Consider the following 21666-nt stretch of genomic DNA (forward strand, 5'->3'; position numbering starts at 1 on the left):
GCTCCAGTTTTCCTTCTGCCTCAATTTAACTTCAGAGGGGAAGCAAACATGGAAAAGGATCCTTAATACCCCCACAGCAACAGAGTCCTGAAACCCCCCACCTCAAAGCCAGCGGGACTATCCTGCTGCAAGGGGCTTTGCCAGTTTCCAGCCACCCTGAACTGATCAGGGTCTGTTCTGCACGTGCGCCTGGGGCCCTGGCTGGCTCTGCGTGTGCTGGCTGCAGGCTTTTCCCAGAGCCCTCCCTGCCCCCAGCAGCAAATTGCAGAGGCAGCTTAGGAGAGACAAAGGTAAAAGGACCGAGAGGTAAAAGGACTGAGCATCCTATGAGGAGCAGCTAAGGACTTTGGGTTTGCCTAGTTTGGGAAAGGAGTAACCTCATTGCTCTCACTGAGGAGGGGAAGTGGAGAGGGAGGTACTGGTCTCTTCTTCCTGGTATCCAGTGATAGGACATGTGGGAATGGTTCAAAGCTGCACCAGGGGACGTTTAGACTGGACATTAGGAAGCATTTATTTATCGAGAGGGGCATCAAACACTAGAACAGGCTTCCAAGGGAGGCAGTTGGTGCCCCGAGCCTGTCAGTGTTTAAAAGGCATTTGGACAATGCCCTTAACAACAGGCTTTCATTTTTGGTCAGCTCTGAAGTGGTCAGGCAGCTGGACCCAATGATCACTGTAGGTCCTTTCCAACTATTCTATTCTATTCTATTCTGTTCTACTCTACTCCAATTCTATTCTATTCTATTCTATTCCATTCCATTCTCCTGTTCTACCCTACCTTACCTTGCCCTACCTTGCCCTGCCCTGCCCTGCCCTGCCCTATCCTATCCTATTCTATCCCATCCCATCCCATCCTATCCCATCCTATCCTATCCTATCCCATCCTATCCTATCCTATCCCATCCCATCCTATCCTATCCTATTCTATCCTATCCTATCCCATCCTTAAGAAGCTCCAGCTGCTTTAATTTCTGCCAAACCTGAAGTTTAAAAACATAAGTAGATGTGCCTGTTCCTTGGTGTGGAGGCAAGCACCAGACTGCAGCAGGACTGCAGCAGGAGCTTTTCCTTGAATGATCACTGGCATGATGCATTTTCTTCTGGCCATTGAAGTTTTCCCTTATAAAGTCATTTCAAAGGCAAAGGGGAGCAAATGAGCTGGTTAAAAAAGGGTATTGTTTGTACTTGGTGGCTTTGCTTTGCATCACTACTGGCACAGCTCCAGTTGCGACTTAGAGCTACGTGAGCAAGACAACAGCAAATGACTTCATAACTACCTGAGGTCTCAGTTTCCTGGTATTAATCAGTTTGTGCCACAGCCTTAAAATTAAGCAAGTCTATTTCATTACCAAATATAATTAAGGCATAAAAACATACATTCAGCATGAAAAAAACCCACAAAAATATCACATTGTGATGTGCTCTACTGTAAATATGTACTTAAGCAAGATGTCAAATTAACTTTGTTTAGTTAATAGACTGTGACAGCTTTGAGAGACTTTCTGCCCCCTTATACAGGGGAGAAATTAATTCAACAATTCATGAAAGCTGTCTTAACAGTAGGCAAGCTAAGGGTTTCTATGAAATGTAATTGCTCGGTATTTGCAGTAGACACTTCAGTGTTAAATATCTGGTCAGATTTTATCACAAATCTATGAAACCCTGAAAAACATGCAACCGGAAATATAACACAGTGACAATATTTTTACAGGTGCTTTTTCATTTTGGTAATGTATGACTGACTTTGAGTATTATTGCTCAGTCTAGGGAATGTTAAGATAAGGCTTGAAAAGGAAGACTTCATGAATTTAAACATGTCCTCAAGATCTCATTTCCCTTTTTCCTGTTTTGAAGTGTATGATCTAAATTTGAAAACAGTTTAGATGAAAATACCGCCATGGGCTGTATGTCTACATACACCATCATGGGTGTATGTCTATACAATTTTCCTCTATTAGCAGCAACCTGATCTGGGTGAGCGTGAGGGGACCTGGTGTGATAACACTGGTAAGGGAGTCTGGTTTAGGGCTGCGCTACTGGAATAATAACTGAGTCCCGGTTTTGCTTTCTCCATGACATTCAAAGAGGCCATGTCACACAGCATATTGAAAAGTGCCCTGTAATTACTTGGCTATGGTAAATAGGACAGAGAAGAAGCAGTTTATTTCTGCTGAACTGGACCTGAATACTGAGAAATGTTTATGAGCTAAGGCCACGTCTTCTATGCATTTCCACAGAGTAGTCATGAACCTTGGTCTTGACCAAGGCTCCTAAATGGTCCTGGAAATATCAATCTGTGTTGTTACATCTCAGCAGTATTTGAACATTGCACGCGAGTGCAGCTGTTTAACAGCAATGGTGTGCCAGGTTAGCTCAGAGAATTTGGAATTGCTGCATTTTTGTGGAACAAAAATCTCCTCCTCCTTTTTAGAACTGGCTTGACACTGCCTGTAAGGGCAGATCCCATTTTTTGCACTAACCCCTCATAACTGGACCACCTTCTATTGCATTATGTACGGCTTCAGAATCTACTGACATGAATACATTCAAAGCTGGTTATTTATCTACAGCCTTATCCCCTGAGAAAGTGTTCCTGAAAAGTGCAATGGTCAGTGATTGAAACAGAGAAGTGATTTGTCTTATAAGAACAAATGTAATACAGGGGGAAATGTATGACAGACTTTAGAAATACATTCAGTTAAATGCACAGAAATGGAAGGAAAAAAAGACTGAAGAAATTAATCACTGTATAATAGAAACAACTATATGAAAAGTGCCAATTCTGAGTTACTTCTGTGTTTAAGAAATGGAAGAAAAAAAAATAACCTAGGAAGTTCATAGACTACACAATTTTGTGTTCTTGAGCTATAGACAAGATTGATTTTAAGTGTCACAGTTCTAGCAGATCTCTAGTTATAAAAAAAATGCATGGACTGCATTGGCAGCTCTAGAAGTGTAGGCACTTAGGTTAAGACATCAAATATTTCACCTCCACAGGATTCTCTACCAAATCTATTAGCTTGTCTGTAGTTAACATCAACAGACTCCTGTTATTATCCAATAAATGTCCACTCTCAGCTGCAAAGAAAAAGGAGCCAATGGAAAGTATAAACTTAGTCTTTCAGTTATAAATAGCAATACTGATAATAATCCGTTACTATTGGGTCATATACATTTGATTTACGTAGGACTTAGTTTATACTGTATTTCACTGGATACTTTAAAATGGATACTCTGCAAAAAAAGAATCTCAAAGTAGTGCTACAGAAAATGCTAAAAATGATTCTTGCATACTCTGTGTTTTCTGTCTAAACATTTTTAGTACATAAAATTGCTTTTAAAAGTGCTATTCCACAAAAAAGTCTTTCTGTTAGAGAACACTGGTAAGATGGTGGTAAAAATGCTGGACACAGTTGTTCATTGAAAGAGATGAAACCAATGAAACCAGTGATCTTCCCAGACTGGACTATCTCTAGATTTCATCCAGAATCGAGCTGGTACTTCAGATTAAGAATTGCTTAAATTTGAAGAACTGTCAAATCTGGAAAGAGCTGCCCTTTGTTTAATAGGAAACTTAAATATTTAGGCTGAAATGTGAAATATTTAGGCTGAAATATGAAATACCATGCTTTGAAGGATTATTTTTAGAGATAAAGGAACTTATCTTCATATTTGGTTTTAACTCATAAACAGAGTGGTAGTTTAACAAGGGATATCATAATTTCTGGCAATTCCTATGAATTCTTGAGCAACTAAGTTGCAGGCATATTTGTGTCAGCTATGAAGGATGACTCTGCAGCGTCTAAAGCGAGCAATAGCTGCAAGCGCTGTTCATGAAAGCACTGAAGTATGTACCTATTTATAAGCACATGACTGATCCCAAACACATATGCTTTCAGTTAAACCTGCGTATAGATGCTCTGCTGAATTATGACTAAGATAAGGTGGCATCAATGGGCAGATGGCAAAGAAGAGACAGCTTTGAACCAATGTTCTGGTAAAACAGGTTGACCACCAGTGCCTTTCAACTCCTGTAAGCATCACGAGGTTGATATTTATTTTATGAGAACATAGATACTTGAGCCAAACCAGACTACGCCTAGTAAGCCCCAGTCTAATTTCCTTTACAATATTATCTGTAAGCTGCTTGATGGAAACTTCTTTTAGCATTACAAATAAAGCATTACAAATAATGCTTTTGACTGAATACTGATATGACAATGTGATAAATATAAATACGAACAATAAAATTACATTCTTACACTAGGTTTTTAAACAGAAAAGAATACATGAGAAATAAGATGTATGTACAGACTACATAACATACTCTTTGGATCAGAGCCAGAAGAATCTTGCACATTTACCTCAGAGCTGGTGCTTGGATTCAGCAATGTGTCTCCAGTGACTACCTGTAAAGTCTTAAATCACTGTAAAATACATTGAGACCTAATTTAACTAAAATCTCACTGTACAGCCTTCAGGCATATTCTCCAAATGGAACATTATTTCTTTAGGGCGGTTTTGGGATACACTTCCTCAGGAGGAAACACAATATTCTGCATCTGTAAAGCTGAGGTGCATGAAAAGGAGAGAACAAGGAAGGTTAGCACCTACGGCATTACGCCTGTCTAGCTCCGTTTGAGTTCATGGGCTTGCATGTCATAAAAACATGGGCAGCACAACACATTTTTCCATTCTGCCCACTGTCAGTGCTCATTGGAGCTGGCAGCAGACCATAGATCTTTACAATTTTCAGACCTTTGCTGTTCACAAACTGGCAGGTAGTGCCAAGCAGATGGTAGGAGATGTATGCCCATAAAATAAACAGACCTATGTCTGGGTTTGATTGCTGAGTCATCCAACATAAAAGAGCTGAAACTTTAAGTGCAAAGCTTCACAGTCCTCATTTTGGGAGGGTGGCTTTTCTTTACGCCCTAGTTTTAAAATAAAGTTACAGTTTGTGTGATTTTTGTAAGAGGCTAAAAATGCATGTTTAGCTGTGGATTTGATACTGCTTATAAATAATGGATAGAACAGTACACTGGAGACACCTGGCCTATCAGTCACAAAACCTCAAAAGGTAACTGCTATCTGGGAAAGAGTGTTAAGTCTCAGAAGTCAAAATTATGCCTCAGGAGAACTCCTATGACTCAGACTGGTGGAGAGAAAAAGAATAAATACTTATGAATTAAATCAACTCATTAATTACACGTATAGGTAAGAGAAGAGAGAAAGAAAAAGTATAAATGAAAACACATTTAACATGCTTTTATTTGATATTTGCTAAGTGTCCAGAAGAATTTCATGGGTGAGAAGATGGAGTGAGTTCAACAAAAATAACCTGCCAGAGGATTTAAGAGCAGCTTGCCTCTAAACCTCCTGAACTAACATATATTCTCATCTCAGGTTATTTCAGTGGAAATCTGAGAGGAGATTTGTGTCATGATAAGGTTATATTAATCCAGAGAAACATTTGTTCACATGCTATTATTTCTGCTCTATTGGAAAATAAACAAAGTTTTAGTTAAAAGTTCACACCAGTTGTTTCCCACTTTAAAACAACAGCAGGGGTAGCAATGTTGCAGATGAATAGATATTTTTGTACTGTGTCTTTGTTACAGTAAAGCTGAGAGGGGAATATGTATCAATAAAATAAAAATCCTGCAAATCTTGTAAGTGCTAAAACCCATCAACAGTCACTACTAAACCAACTGGGCTCAATCAGGTGACCTCACTAAGTTACACCACATAAACTGGTGACAAATTTGGCATATAAACTATGAAGGAAACCTCCCATTCCCACCATAATTTCTTGAGCGCACTCTGTGATATGGAGGGACCACAAAGGAAACTTCTACCCCACTCCAAGGTCCAAAGCTGAGCAAAAAGCCCACCCCACTGCTGCTCCCTTTGCAGGGGGAAAGCCTGGCCTGTGTGTGATGGGACTGGCTGTGCCATGGGCGACCACAGATCAACAGCCGGGTCAGGGCAGGAGCTGAAATCTAGACTGTATCCAAATACAAAATGGGCAGGTGATCCATAACTCACAAGAAGGACAAAATTAACAGAACTTCCCACACTAGGATGCTGAGGAGGAAGAAGAAAACATGAAATCCTGAAGTCCAGGTATTAAGCAAGCAAAAAATTAAGAGCATGTGCAATTGCTGGAAGGAACATCTGGAGGTCATTTAGTCCAGCCGCCCCCTCAAAGCAGGAACGACATTATTAGGTTTTGAAAGTATCCCTGGATAGACCTTCCACATACTCGTTGGGATCCAGTGCTTAATCACACTTATGGCAACATCTTTTTCCACACATCTAGTCAGACTTCCCCTTGCTGCAGCTTGTCTGTTGCTGATAGCCATTTTGCTGTGCACCTCCAAGAAGTGCCTGGGTCTGTCTTCTCTCTAATTAGCCATTAATCCATTGAAGGAAGCAATTAAATTCTCCCTTTGTCTTCTGTTCTCCTGGCTAAACAAAACTGGCCCTCCGCAGTACTTCCTTACCATCTCTGGGGTCCTCCACTGGACTTGCTCCAGCTTACCAAAGCCCCTCTGAAGTCCCAACCTGACTGCAGCACTCCAGCTGCAACCCACTAGCACCAAGGAGAGGTGAGTACTCACTTCCCGTGACCTGTTAGCTGTGCTCTTGCTAATGCAGCGCAGCAGGCGTGGTCCTCTCCTCCGCAAGGGCTCGCTGCCGACCCAAGTTAATGAATGCCTGAACGTAACTCAAAAGTGAACATAGCCATACAGTTGTGCACATTTCATTTCTGGTATGTTCTCAAGGAGGTGAGTGGACTTTTGGAAACTGTCCTACCCTAAAGGGAATTATAAAAAAACAGCAAGGGGAGGGTGCTCTACAATGAAAGTGAATCAACCTGTCAATGGTGCTAAAAAATTTCAAATAAAAGTAAAATGACAGTGAAAGTAGTTTAACTCGTTTGCATATGCATTTTATAACTATTTTTTCTTAATGAAATTATTCTTTTTGTAACCCAAGGCCTTGCTGATTTACAGCTAAATCTAATCTATAATCTAAATTTCCTATCTCCTTTTCGCAAACAGCCATTCAGAACTTAAAAAAATATGGAATAATTATAGCAATTATACAGATGTTTAATACTTTCTTTTCTTCCCATTTCTTAAGTTTACCTACTTTTCAGATGAAATTTGGAAACTTTTGATTAAAAAAAAAGTGTCTTTACCATGCCAGGTTCTTTTATCTTTTTTTTTTTTTATTATTATTTTGTTTTATTTAGAGGTGACTTGTTAAATAGAAAATAAGCTAAAGCAGTTATTTTCCTGAGTACCACATCCTTGGAGATTTTAGAGCTAGCAGGTCTCAGGATCACACCTCATTTTGATACAGTAAAACCAAATTTTCTTCTTTTCAACTTCCAGTTGTATTCTCCATTGCAAATGAACTAGATATTGACTAAAGTAAATTAAAATGAAGAACAAACTCTAAATGTACTAGACAGTACATTGGCTCATTAATTCCCCAAATGCTTATTCTTAGTTCCAGACAGACATTTAGCAGCAACTTCCCACAGAGCAGTAATTTCATTATTTAAAAATCTGTCAGCAATCAGTCATTCTGTGAAGATGATTTTAATTTAAGTGACTTTAACTGCAACTGATCAGAGTAAGTGCAGGAAGTATTATAAACCATTGTAATTAAAATGAATATATTTTTCTATATATGCACCTAAGTAACTGAAATGAAATACACTAACCTCAAAAGACAGAATGAAGTTGACACCCACATAACAATATTTCCTCTTTCTCTTTTCAAAGAGGTACAAAATGACTCAGGGAAAACTTCTGGAGGAACCTCATATTAAACCATGATGCTTCATATTGCACATTGGAAACCATCTGGGCTAAAGTAAAATTATTTGACCTATTAACTGTTATTTTTCTTTAAGAATTTTTCTAGGTGGAAAAAATCCCGTGGACACTTATCTCACACTGCAATGCTTCACTGATGTTCCTGTTATTCCAGTGACACTCATTAAATTCATACCCTTCCTAGTCTATATTGACTTCCTTGTGGGTACTTCATGTAGTCTGTCCCTGAGAGAGAAACTGCCCTTGCTTTTCAGGGCTGGCATGGGAGCAAATGGGGTGGGAGAGGTGGGTCTGCGTATCACGGTCTGAATGAGCCCAGAGGATGTGTTACCACCCCTCATAATGCTCTGTCTGACAGGAGGTTTCTGTAGGAATGTTTAACTTCAGTATCCCTGCAGGAAGCCTTCAGGACGTTAGAAGTATCAGAGACAACTTTGGTCTCTTTGTTTAAGAAAATAATTTATATACACCAATGGTTAGGTCTGAAAATGGGTCTTGGAAAGGCCAGTTCAGCCCTGTCCTTCATTCAGCCATGAGGGAAGACTATTAGGCTCTGTGGAGCCAACATTATCTTCTTCATTTAAAGGACCTCAATGGGAGTTTGTAGGTGTGAGAGCTGCTACCAAACACCATTGCTCTTGTAAGCTCCTTGCTGGCTCGAGGCCTTCTTCCTTCGCATTTTGATCAAGCCGGATTCACCAATATGGGATGGAAGGACAAGTCTACCAGAGTGGGCTGGGAACAGGACTGTGAGCAGTGTTCCCTGCTGCTTCAGGTGTGATATCTGGTCAGGACGCTTAATCTTTTCTATTCACATGTGGAAAAGCAAAGCTATTCCAAACCTGGATTTTGGCATAAGAGGTAATAAATATAAGAAATAATTGCAAAGAAAATATTTTGGTATTTTAAACCTAAACATTTTAGCGTCTAACAGTCTAAATGACTCCATTGAGCTCCTTTAATTTTTGCAAAAATGTTCAGTTTTTCAAATTTAATCTCTGTTTACAATGGCAGTGTTTGAACTCCTGAAAACTTTGCCCTTGGGTGAGATTGCGATATTGTGTATATCCCTTCAAAGGTGGCCGCATTTAAGGAGCATGTGTGAGGTGAGAGCTGTGGCAAAGGACCTGACCGAGGATGTGCCAGCCAAAACATATTCCAGTCCAATCTTGGATTAACTGAGATTTACTGTAACACTATGCTATAATGAATGACAAGGGGAAAGGTAGGGATGGAGCATTTCTCTAAGTGAGCGAGCTCTCCCCAGCGCCCTCCAGTTTGCTGTGCAGAGCTCTACCTGCTCTGGGTGATGCACCATGGGTGGTTGCAGATGGAAGCAGAGCACAGTGAAGGCTTTATGCCCCTGTTCAAAACAGTTTACTGATATTTCAGTGCCAGGTCTACGGCTGGCTGCAGTGGTCTGAGCAAACATCTGAGGGAAAGGCGCAAGCGCCTGCCTGGGAAAAATCACCTCACACTTCTCCAGGGAGGTGTGTGTGGGATGAGGATGGAGGGGGAGGACAGCAGGGCAGGCGCGAGCCGCTGCCTGGGCCCCCCAGCATTTGCCTGGTTGGAGGTGGTGTCAATAGGAAGGCACAGAGCTCCCTAACACATCTCCCCAGTAAATCCATTTTCATATGTTACCATAGGTGTAGCATTAATTCAGAATGAATTGGAGAGAAATTGCAGTCAGACTCATTTTTTCTTAATTAAGCTACCTCCCTGTATACACACTGCAGAGCTGCAGGTGTAAGCATACTAGTCAGGGGTGCAGTAACTTCTGGTTTTATGGGTAGGCGATTAGACCTTTGTATTAGAGTTGGGTGTTGCACTGAAGTCATGAAAGCTATGAGAAGGGAAAGTAATGCTTGGGTACTGGTATTACTGTCAGAATCCTTATAGCAACCTTAAACAGCAAGTGTTTCTGAGCAAGGGGACCCTTCTATTAAAGCTGTTTCAATAAATAATAAAGCATGATGATCACCAAGTGTGCTATTCAGTGGTTCATTCCAGTAAATTAAATGATATGTAATTGTAGGACTAACCAGTTTGCTTCAGTAATTCTGAATTAGCCCAGTGAGTACAAGTTTTCACTGCTCAGAAAGGTTATTTCCCTTATTCATAATTACCCTTGAAACAGCTTGCATATTTAGCAACACACTGAATCTAAGAAGCCGCAGTCCTCTCATGTTGTATTTGAGCACAGGATTTTTACCATAAGCCCTGTACTAAGACAGCATACTAAGGACCATCCCTCCAGTGCCTTAAATTGGGCCATTGCTTGGGGCAATTTGTGTCTGGTTTTCTTTGCTCTGAAGTTATTCAGAACAGCAATCTTTTAGCTATCTTCCAAATGCCATATTCTTCAAATTCTTTTGACCCTTAGTGAAAAATATGTATTTCCCTGTGGCATCTAGAAGACTGCCATCGCTTGTGGCTTACCTGTCCTGGTTGTTCACAGGCTGTCTGGTATCTTGCTTGTTGGCATAATTCTTTTACTCTCTCATATTTCGGTAGTTGATTAGACTGCTGAGTGTTTTTGTTGGGTTCCTCCTTCTTGCGTAGAAATTTGCTTTAAAAAAAGTAAAGTTGAATATTTTAGATACATTCTTCAAAACTCTGGAAATGGTGAATTTAATTGGAAAAGCAAGGCTCCTTGAAGATTTAATGTCTACTCAGGGAAAAAGTTCCCCATATTTCTGCTACTGACCTTCAGTGTAGGTCATGTAGTAAAAAAAAGACTCAGATGATTTGCTGGAAATTATCCAAAGAGAAGTAAGAGCTGCTTAAATATGTCTAACTGACATTGTTCAGCATCATTCATACATAAATGTAGGTTTTTCACAAAGCAAAACACGCTGAAGCAGTACTTGCTTGGCTGAAAAGCCCAGCTGAAGACATTATACAGGGCTTCCATACCCATTCCGGACTAGCTTGCCTATATCTTATATATTACAATGTGTCTTATATGCACTGTTTTGTACTACATCACACAAGTTTTCCATAATCTGTAAAGCCATAAAATGCCATGAGGAAATTGCTGTAAAATTTTTACCCAGAGAAAATTTTCATAGCAGTAATTGGCAATGTGAGAGGGTATAAAGAGGTGCCAGTGAAAAGAGGACCAGTTATAGTCATAAACCTAATTTACACATAAGTCTTTTCTCAGCTAGAACAAAAATGAAGAATGCTTCTGATACATGATGGCAAATACAAAATCAGTTGATAAGAGGATTCTGAATGACTGGATTTGAAACAGATTTGGTAAGAAAATGAGTCAGATGATGACATAAATGGGCACAAGAACAATGTTGGAGAAAGAGGAGGTACAGGCTAGAAGAGTCACAAGAAAAGCATGCTTTCAAGTTTCTTGAGAGGCAGGGATTTGGGAGCACAGCAGCTTGCAAAGCCAGTGGTAGGAAACTAAGAAATAAGTCAGGCCTGTAAGTTTGCTTGCAAAATTTACTACTTTGCTGACCATAAAAAGGAAGAGGATGGAGCAGAAAGGAAAGCATATACAAGAGAATGTTCCCAGCAGGCAGGCTCCCCCAAAACTCTCACCCCTAATAATTACCCTCTTTCCACCAGAAATGTGTCGCGCCAAATTTTGATCTTCTTGTTTGTTCGAAACCTGAAAGCAAAATAATAATATTTACTGCTGGCACCTATGTATAGCATTGCTAGTGTTAACAATATATTTTTGGAAAAACACCTCTCCACTTGTATATATCTGCAGTTTCACAGATGTGCTGTTTAAGAGACCCTTCAAGTGTGAAAACTATGGTTGTTGCCATGACACAGCTCATTTTCACAGAACCTCTTTTTCCACTCATTTGTTGGTGTTTGTACCTTAGGTGTTTGCTTCTGAACTGGCTAAAAAATATAGTTGCTGGGACCCACCTGTTTCCTGGTCTCTCCAAGTCCAGAAGCTTTAGGACAGATTTGCCATCCATATCTGGAGGTGTGTCAAGTCCTGCAATATCCAGAATTGTTGGAGCGAGATCAATATTCAGAACTATCTGAGGGACTCTGCAAATCAACAGAAAAGGTCATAAGTGTCACGTGTTCGATATGTAAGTCTTCACATTCTCTTGGAAATAGGGTGGTAATTAATGCTTATCAGGGCTTTGAAGATGGAAAGCTCTACAGAAGTGCTAAGTTTAGAAAATCTCCTTTGAAGTCTACAACTTAGAATGACAGACCAGTACTGCAAACTGTCATCACAAAGAAAAAGCTATGCACAATAAAACAAGGAGATGCAGTAGCCATGCTATTCTTACAGAGTTGACAATGATGGCGTAGCACCATCCATTCTGCTAAACCAGAAGGTGAGTAGTAAAGATGAGCACCTGCTTTTTAAAAGCAAAACCCAAAGCTTAACCCTACAGGACTATGCATTATACAATTTTCTCATCTGCATTATAACCAACTGATAATAAGCAAAATGAAGACATGCCTCTTTATAAAGACTCATTGCTTTGTAATAACAGGGCATCCTTTATGAAATGAAACTAGACAGAGTGATAACTGCATGCTCCTAGAAACATTTTACATTAGGTTCAACAGCTGTGCTAGAGACATAAGAGAACGTACACTGATCCCGGCTCTACACTTGGACCACGAATAAAGAAAGGAACTCGAATATCAAAGTCATATGGCATTGACTTCCCCTTGACCAGTCCGAACTGCCCGATATGGTAACCATGGTCAGCAGTGTAAATAATGTAGGTATTCTCCAGTTCTCCCATCTCTGCAAGCATTTGGTATAACTGCAACACAGCATAGGAAAACCTCTGAATTAAATGTAGCAAAACATGTTTTGTGCATAATCATGTATAACCAACGTTTTACTCCCTTAAATTCACAGAACCAAACATGACATCGATGAGGTTGTTGAAACAGACATTCTGGGGATGGACTTTTTTACAACTCATATTTAATGTGCTGCTAAAAAAATGAACTTACAAGTTCAATTTCACATTAGACAGCGGGTAAAATTAAACAGGTCCAGAAAATTAGAATAGCAGAATATGTTAACACTGGTGTAGCTACATTAGTGTGTTCAAAAGTCATTGTGTACTCAAACACAGCTTGGGAAAAAAGCTTTAAGGCAAATGGTACTCAGATTTGATTTACTGTGTTAGTCTACAACTTTCTCATTCCTTACAGATCTGGGCTTGGGAAAAGGCTGTAAATTTTTATTAAAGTTTAAGGAAGTCTCTCTGGGGGAAGATCTTTGGTCATGGTGCTTGATTTTGGAACAAAAAGTCATGCAAAGTACACCTAATAGTTCGTGTATCATGTTACCTATAATTAGCTGTACACTGCATTGCTTAACTTCTACAAACACTAGCAGACTGACACCTGAGTTGCTGTGATTTGCCAATTCCCAGATTTCAGCTGAAGGACAAACTGTGAAGGCAGTGTGAGAAATAAATAGATGTTGTCATGTGTGCACCTGTGTCTATCCATGTGAACCCGCAGGTGATGCATCTTCTGTTAATACCAGGCTTTATATGAGCCCCAGTGACTTTTCCCTTTTAAAAAAATTGTCGGTTTATTCACCCAGCAATGAAAAGAGGCAAGCAAGGAGCTTGGCACTATGTTGCAGAGAATCAGACTTAATTTCTACTGGGGATATGTGGAGTAATTCTTTGTAGCCCTAGGGCTTTCCCCAGGCTGTGGCTGGTAAAGATAAAGAAGGAATTAATTTCAATTTGTTACCAACTAATAAGATTGTATTCACAGTAGTATCTTGAACTCACTCTTTCCATAGAGTCATCAACTGACATCAGGGTCTGAAGTCTTTTGCGCTGCAAGACATTTGTAAACTCCATGTGGATAGGCAGCATGGGCCCTGTGTACTGCATGATCCAGTGCTTATCCATGTTCGGTGCGTAGTTATAGCTGGGAGTGCTGGGAGAAAAAGAAAGAATCTGAAAAGTTGTGCAGCATCACAGGCATCAGAGGAAGGTGGGAACTCCTCTAACACAGGAATAGCCAACAAACAGTTAAATCACAAATTCAGTGTAGGATCTGGTATTTCCAATGTCAAATATCAACAAACATAATTTTAGTGGCTTACAAGCTTCACTGGTTCGTATATCACTTCCTCAATATTTTTTAACCACTTACTTTCTGAGCTTTCTTTCAGGGTCAAAGACCACTACCAGATCCATGTTAATATTTGAGATATGCTGAAATGTATTTCTCAAATGAATGTGTAACCATTACAAATGCTCACCTGTATGGTGCATCCATAAAAATAAACAGAAAAAAGAAGCAAGTCAGAGATCAAAGATGACTGCTTCCCCTCAGAATTAAGGTAAATTGCACTGATGCTTCCAGTGGGGAAATCATCTTTATATTAACACAAGTTAAATGAAACTCACAAGAAAGATATTTTCCTGTAGGATAAATAAATTTAGCAGTCAGTACTAAGAACAGCAGCATCAGTGTCAGCAGTTTTCAAGATGCCCCAAAGAGCAAAAGCACTGACTTTTTTTCCCTTCCCGATCACCAAAAGTGAATGCAGGCACTGCCAGGACCCTGACAGTAATCCCCATGGGGCTGGCACAGGGTCAATTGTGGTAGGAGGTCACATTGTGGCCTTGAAGGAGACAGCTGAGAAAGTGCTGCAGCCAGTGCCGTTGACTCCAGACCGACGTTCAGCCTCCACCTCTTGCCCTTGGCCCTCACCTGAGCTATGTCCCTGTGACGCTCAGTGGTGTGATAAAGGTGCAAATTCCACCAATACCAAAATAACATTTATTTGTACACTAAATACTGTTGAGGTGTTATTTTTTCAATGTGAATGCAAAGAATAGCACGTTACCAGCACAACATGGCAACAATACTGAACTAATACTGCTATTGATACTAGTACTAAGAAGTATGGCACAGAGTCTTAACAAAGCAAAGAATGATGCTTTAGGAGTTTGCACAAACATCAAAGGAAAGATTGTGAGAGGTGTTCTATCCACAACCAGTGAATTTTTGAAGGATATCATATAAGAAACAAGAATAAGTTCACAAATATATCACCTCTGAAGAAAACGTACTGCAAAACATATGACAAGTAAATTTGCTGTACAGATAGGCATGGTACAAAAGCTCTCCATCAAGCCTGTTTTTATACCTAGCATACATGACAACTAAGAAGTGAAGAGAAACCAGGCAAAATCCATGTCCAGTAATGGTTTCACCTATGCATGAGCAGTTTCCTTCTCTAACACAAAGCAGAATCCAGGCTTTGCTGCTCTGATGAAGTTCTTTGGGTTTTACTTTTCCCCTGTTTCTAATATGTTTCAGTACATGATATATGTATTTCAGCATTACCTTTTAAAAAGAAATGTAAATAGAAAATGAAAAAATGCTGTTGTGTGATCGAATTAATTTGATTCCTGTGGTTCTGTTTTCAGTTTATAACAAAAACGCAATTCAACATTGATTTACTGTTTATGTACTGATAATTTTAATATGTGCATTACCCAAAGGTACATTTTCCCCACAGAAATATTTATGTGTAGTTGTCCTTTTGCAAGAGGTAGCACTGAACAATATCAGAAAATTGTATACTGATAACTTAGTGTCACATCTTGACCAGCCCTTTATTTAACTTTCATTTTTCTTGGCATGGTGGTATGTGATGACAGAATGGTGGACACCGTTGATTTTACTGAAGCTGTTGATTTTAGTGTATCAGCTATCATACGTATAAGCTATAGCTATATATTCTAAGGATAAAAATCATCCAAATGGACAATGTAATAGACTGATAGTCAGCTGCAACAAATTAATGGAGACCACATTTTAACTGGAGACCATTTTTGAAAACAGAGGTAAAATTTGAGAAGTACATATGTCTCTAGTATATACAGCTAGTTTTGACTAACCTACTTAACCATTAACCTCAAGGGAAAACAGAAGGGAGACAGTGGTATCACAGGATTTGTGAACCTTTGATTTATATTAGGAAGTATGGGAAGCTTAGCTCCCTACTAAACAAAGACAAACATAAACTAGAATTTCTTTTCTGTTAGAAATTCTTTTCTTTCAGGTTGAAAAGTCAAAATTTTTTACATATCCCATGGCTGAAGTCTGATTTTTAAAAAGAATGTTTATGCTACCATGGAACTGATGAAATTGAGCCCAGGAGCACAGCCTTTTAGGTTGTTGGCTGGTGAGCAGCCCTAGAAAATGGACCAACAGAGCCCTAGGCGCTGAAGAAGCAAGTCAAGAGTTTTGGTCGCCTATCAGGTGTCAGACACATTGACAAAAAGGGGTACTTGCAGTGCAAAACATTCCTCTGTTTCTGTGAAGGTTTGTCATATGAGATGTTTTCCCATTAAAAAGCTCTGTTTTCATTAATCAGCATTTTCCAGCAAAACTCTGCTTTTTTCTTAGTGGATTCTTGAGTGCCCCTGCCACGGAGGGATGAGGTGGCTGTGAGCTGCGCTCAGCCGGCAGTGCTGTGACAGCCTGCCGCTGTGCCAGGAAGGAGAGCCAGCTGCTGAAGCAGACTCAGGTCTTATGCTCCCAGGCCACTGTGAGAAGCCTCCTCCACATAATGGATAGTCTTTAAAAGCAGCACTCAAGGTTTTAGCAGGGTGGTTAAAAGCTTTCACAGACACTTTCCAAATGCATTTTGAATTTTCTGGGTGAGAAATGCAGTAGGCAGAGTGAGCAGAATTTTCCTCCCAGAAAACTCAAGGAACAGAACCTTCTGTGAAATGTCCAGTGCCAGTGGCTGAAGGAGAAATGTGAAACAGGGGTCAAAAGTTCAGGAGAAAAAGTACTATGGAAGAGACAGAAAGAAATCGAAAAACCCTATAGCTCATCAGTGTTCCCTGCATATCCGCTTCTTGTGCCTTGCAGAAATCCACCAGAACGGCACTGCTTGCCAGGCACAAAATTTGACATTGCCCTCAGATCTGTCTACCTTTTTTTTGTGTAAAACAAACAGAAGTGAATTCTAGAGAAGAATATTGCTGATTCTGAATGTCTTTCCAAGTAGATAGACCTCTTCCCTGTCAGTGATAACCGTTTATCAGAGCATTTTTTTCTTGAAGCCGTTGGAGATATCACCTAAATAAATGTTCAGCTGTTATAAGCCCTTGAAAGTCATCACGGCACAGTCTGTCACCATTTCTATTATTCCATTTTTGGGAACAGCTCTGCTCTGTATTGACAAGTACTCCTCTAAAGTAAAACTTATATCTATATTTCTTTGATTCTTCTTAGAACTGGGACTATAAGGTTGAAGATATGTATTATGTCTTCTATTGTCTCTTCTTAGTCATGGAGGCTACCTTGTCTTAAGCACATTTCTCGATCCATGACCAGCAGACAGTGCCAGGTACCCCATGTTTTTCAGGTTTACTATGGCATCTAAGTCTGGCAAGGAGCTACTGCTCACCTGCCTGTCGGTCTTTGCTGGGCTGCCCCTAAACAGCTGAGATGCTGCCCCAGAGTGTAGTAAGGAGCAGACTGATTTCAAGGTAATTTTTGCTAGCTGATCAGCAAATAGTAAAGCACTTAAGCTTCTGAATGTGTGCCTGGAGGCTGACTGAGAGTTCATTTTACATGTTAGAAAAAAGCGTTCCTTTCATGTAGGTCTGTTCTAAAATGACCAGCAACATATCACTTGAATATTAAATTGGTGGAGAGGGTAAGGATCGAGACAGCAAATGATTATTCTAATAAAAAGGTGCAGTATTTGTCATTCTTGTAGGCTATACTAGCTTGGGCAAATCTAGATTGCTCAGTTGCTCACTTATGTTTGTCCAACACATACTTTGCAGAACTTACTACACAGAGACTACTTGGTACTCCATGACAGGTCTGCTCTGGGCACTGGGCAGGACAGTAGAAGATGTTAGGTTCATAAAACTTCAAATCGATATCCCAGTTTAACTAACAAAAAAGTCCCAGGTATTTAACAATAACAAATGCTGAACCCTGTCAGGCACTTTCTCATAAACACATTCTCAGAATGGGAATAATTCACCCTGAGATTTTGTAACCATTCACCTATGTGAATAAATTTGCAGGAAAACATTCAATTTTCTGTGCATATTTGCAAAACTCGAAAAAGTAAATTAGTATTAGCCTTTTCTAGCCACAGATTACAGTCTGCTCCGGAAAATAATGATTTGTCGTTTGGGTTCTGTTAGCATTTAATGTCTCTGTATCAATGTACATTGTTTTGTTCATGCTACATCATGGAAATTGCATTCACTGTCTATTCACCACTTGTTAAACTGCAACAGGAAAGCGCACAGTGGTCATAATAAAGTGTTCCATAGGTTATGCAAGGAGTAAATATAGATAAACACTAGTGCACTTTTCTCTTTAAAGAAAGATTCGCCATGAAATCTATCATTTATTTATCTGTAATCATAATTTCAAATAGATACTTAAAGTTAATCTGAGAGGAAAGGAATTATATTAACATTTAGTTTTGTGGCCTAAATCCAAAAGGCCTCAATAACCTTCAGTTACATCAAAAATCAGAATTTCCTATCAAACATTTTAATTACTCTTACTGACAACATATTTACTATATTTGTATATTTAAATTTGAACTTCAAAACAGTGAATGTATCTTATTTGGCTTCTAAGGTACCACAATAACTTCATGTTAGACAAGAAATAAAAAACCCCACCAACGCAAAACAACAGATGCTTGTACTTGAGGACCTATTGAAATGAGGTCTTCAAATGGCAGATCATTCAGAAATTAATTACCCTGTCTTCTACTAGTAACTGAACTGCTTTTTGTGTGATATTCAATGAAACAAATGCAATACAGCCTTTCTGCAAATCATTATTATAAAAAGGTATTTTACAGGTTAAGAAAACAATGGGAGATTCAGCTTGGTTAATGCTGTTTACACAGTTGTGGTATCTGTGTGGAAAAGAAATAAAGCAGAGTACAGCATGTTTTTAGAGTTCCCAGAATTCAGTACAACTTCAAGTTAACATTTGTTTTCTAAAAAATTATCTACATGTATACATGTCCATTACAGATGGGTTAATGTGGAAAGAAACAAACAAGTTTACAAACATTTGTTCAATCGCTCATACTATTTGTGTTTGCCTCTATTTACCATCACTTAATTCCCTCCTGTTTCTATTCAACAGAAGAAAATTATGTTCACAAAAATACTGCCTAAAAATGTTGGGTTTGGATAATTCCATAGAGTTCTCAGGGGTTTTTATCCCAAAAGTGTTTGGCTAGTGTTCTGTTTGGATTGGGAGTCCTCCAGTTAGTGAAAATAATACAGTACTTACATGCCCCAGGAACATTTTCATTTCATAAAAATAAAAGTCAACAATATTTTAAAATAATACCTATGGTAAAACAAATTGTGAAAAATAAATAGTTTCTGTACAAAATTAACACCTAAATTATTATTTGAAATATAATTAGCAGACATTGCATAAGTGGTCATGTTCCTTCAGAAGTGTAAATATACAAAGGAAGCAAATCCTTTGTTTCCAGGGAAAGTAGACATTCAGCCTTAGACACCATTCTTGGAAAGCAGGAAGCCTGCATTCTGGGCAAAAGCAAAAGTCAAAAAACCATGATCAGTGGCGTGATCAGTATTGATGTGAAGTTGGATTTCACCATTCTGGGTCTACTTTTATGCCTTTGAAAAGGGGAATCTTTTAAACCCAGGGATATTTATATATTTGGGTATGAAATTTTCATTCCTGAAGTGTAACACCACTGCTATATTTCAGGAAAAAAGAAAAAAACCCAAACAAATCTGTTACCCATTAAATAAAACACCTTTTTATTTTTTTTAATTTTAGAAAAAATTATTTGTTGCTACTGCAGAAGTTAATTGTGTAACTAGAATCTTACCGCATTTCTATATCACAGTATTTCTTCTAGTCTTGTTCAAAGTCACACTCACGATGTGTGTGATGATCTTGATTATTTATCTCTAAGTCAGGAGTCCAAGCAGGCCTCAGGCCAGCAGTGACAAGGCACACTGACATGTCAAGATTTATTACTGATGCAATGTATGATCCCACTCTGATGGGTAAGCGTCCACATTACAAGAAATACCATTGTAACTGGCAGATGTTTGAGACTCAGCCTTAGTGACTAGAAGGCACCCTGCATGCAGCCATCTCACACCCCAAATTCACAGTTAAGACTGCTCTGGGCATCCAGAGGTACAAGAGCATTGTTCTTCATGCTTCATTACTGCAAACACACTGCTACTGCCAGACCTGCTTGATCAGCACATTTCATACTATCTTTAAATGGAAATACAAAGCTCTGCCTTTCCATATCATCTAACTTTTCTCACATTGGCGTGGGAAGCTTTCTGATCTTCCCAGATACCATTTCTAACTGCTGCTCCTAAGATCTTTAGCTTGTCAATAGGATCGCTTCCAGGTAGCCATAAAATCTGGCTGTCAGTCCTGCTGCCAGCCCAAAGATCTTTAACTCAGCACAGCCAGCAGTGTCTCAGATTTTCATTTTTTACATACTTCAGTAAACCTGCCTCCCGCAGATTTTTGCTTCTAATGTTTGTTTATTTCACAGCTTATAAACAGCTTAGGTCTGATTCACAGTTCCCCTAAGGCTGGTTCACACTGGAAGGTAAAGGGAAGTTAAAGTGCCAGAGGCCCTGAGCATAGATGAGAATTCAGGCTTTCATTAGAGCATCCTTTGAGTCAGACCTTTCTTGCTCAGCTGTCTGATGGAACAAGATTGCCCTGTAATAGCTGCCAGGGATACCTAAAGAGCCATCTCTTGTGTCTAACTTCATATTTAGCAACAACATTTCTGAAGGTCTAGCACCCCTACTCCCCAACAAAAATATATGTGCTGCTTTAATCTAGTACATTTTCTCCAGTCCCATTTTCTTCCACAGAAAAAAAAACTTCTGGGCATAGCTAGAGCACATGCATTAGTATGATTTATTTTCAAAAAATATATCACTCATTATGGTGATAGCAGCCAGGATGAACTTTCAGAAACATTTTTAGGTGTCAGAAATAGGACATATTTTAAGGAGAGGAGAGGTGGGAGAGTGGGAGGGAAAAAGGACGCTTAAAAACAATAGAGTATCTGCTGCTTCCAGTATGATATAGCCTGTGTTTCATGTTAACAGGCACTAATGACAATTAACAGGGATCACTTAAAATTGATGATTAAACAGTGTACACATCATTACCTTTCTTCTCCTTGTAAGACTTTTCATGCCAGTGTATCAGGCTGCTTGTACTGAGGAGGACAGGACTGTAAGGTAATGATGGTATGTTTTCTTTTTGGTTTTGATGGATTTTTCATAAATCTTATGGGCTTTGCTGCTGCATTCATTTAACTTTCTTCTTTCCATATTGTTAAGTGGGAAAATGAGACCAACAGATGCCCATATTTGAGGGCAGAACTCTCCCTGAACTGGAGTATTTCCTGCTCTAGCCACTCCTCTCTTTATATGTGCAAGTGGAAAAGTTCTGCTAAACAAACTTTTTGTTTGTGTTTTGTTAAAAATTTATAAAGGCAATATTTCAATCAAATGACAGGCACTTTACCAGCAAAGAAACATCATGTAATTTAATGGTCTGTTTCAGCTACTGTCTTTTTAAGCAAAACTTCCCCTCACATGTGGTTGTCAGGCTATCTTAATCCTTGGTTTGTAGGTATAACCTTCCATCTCAGTTTGTAAAGCCAGCAAGCAGCTTTTGACCTGGTTTCCCTTCTTTGTTGGAGGTAGGCGCTACAGCAACATGATATAGCAACTACATTTTTAAAAACAAAATCCAAGGTCAGATGGCTGCCACCCAA

At 39.3% G+C, this 21666-nt stretch overlaps 1 protein-coding gene across 8 annotated transcripts in view; it reads right to left on the reverse strand.

The window, feature by feature from the left end:
* The window catches only part of SULF1 (sulfatase 1), a 126810-nt gene that overhangs the window by 21567 nt on the left and 83577 nt on the right, over positions 1-21666 (reverse strand). For all 8 annotated transcript variants that reach the window (XM_080378677.1, XM_080378674.1, XM_080378673.1 and 5 more), the window contains 5 exons: positions 13619-13769; positions 12447-12622; positions 11754-11882; positions 11428-11484; positions 10296-10425 (listed from right to left, as the gene is read on the reverse strand). In XM_080378677.1, the coding sequence (XP_080234803.1) occupies positions 10296-10425; positions 11428-11484; positions 11754-11882; positions 12447-12622; positions 13619-13769 (643 nt within the window). The remainder of the gene's footprint in view (positions 1-10295; positions 10426-11427; positions 11485-11753; positions 11883-12446; positions 12623-13618; positions 13770-21666) is intronic.

The sequence above is a fragment of the Falco punctatus genome, assembly GCF_963210335.1.
Source record: "Falco punctatus genome assembly, chromosome: 3".
Classification (NCBI taxonomy): Eukaryota; Metazoa; Chordata; class Aves; order Falconiformes; family Falconidae; genus Falco; species Falco punctatus.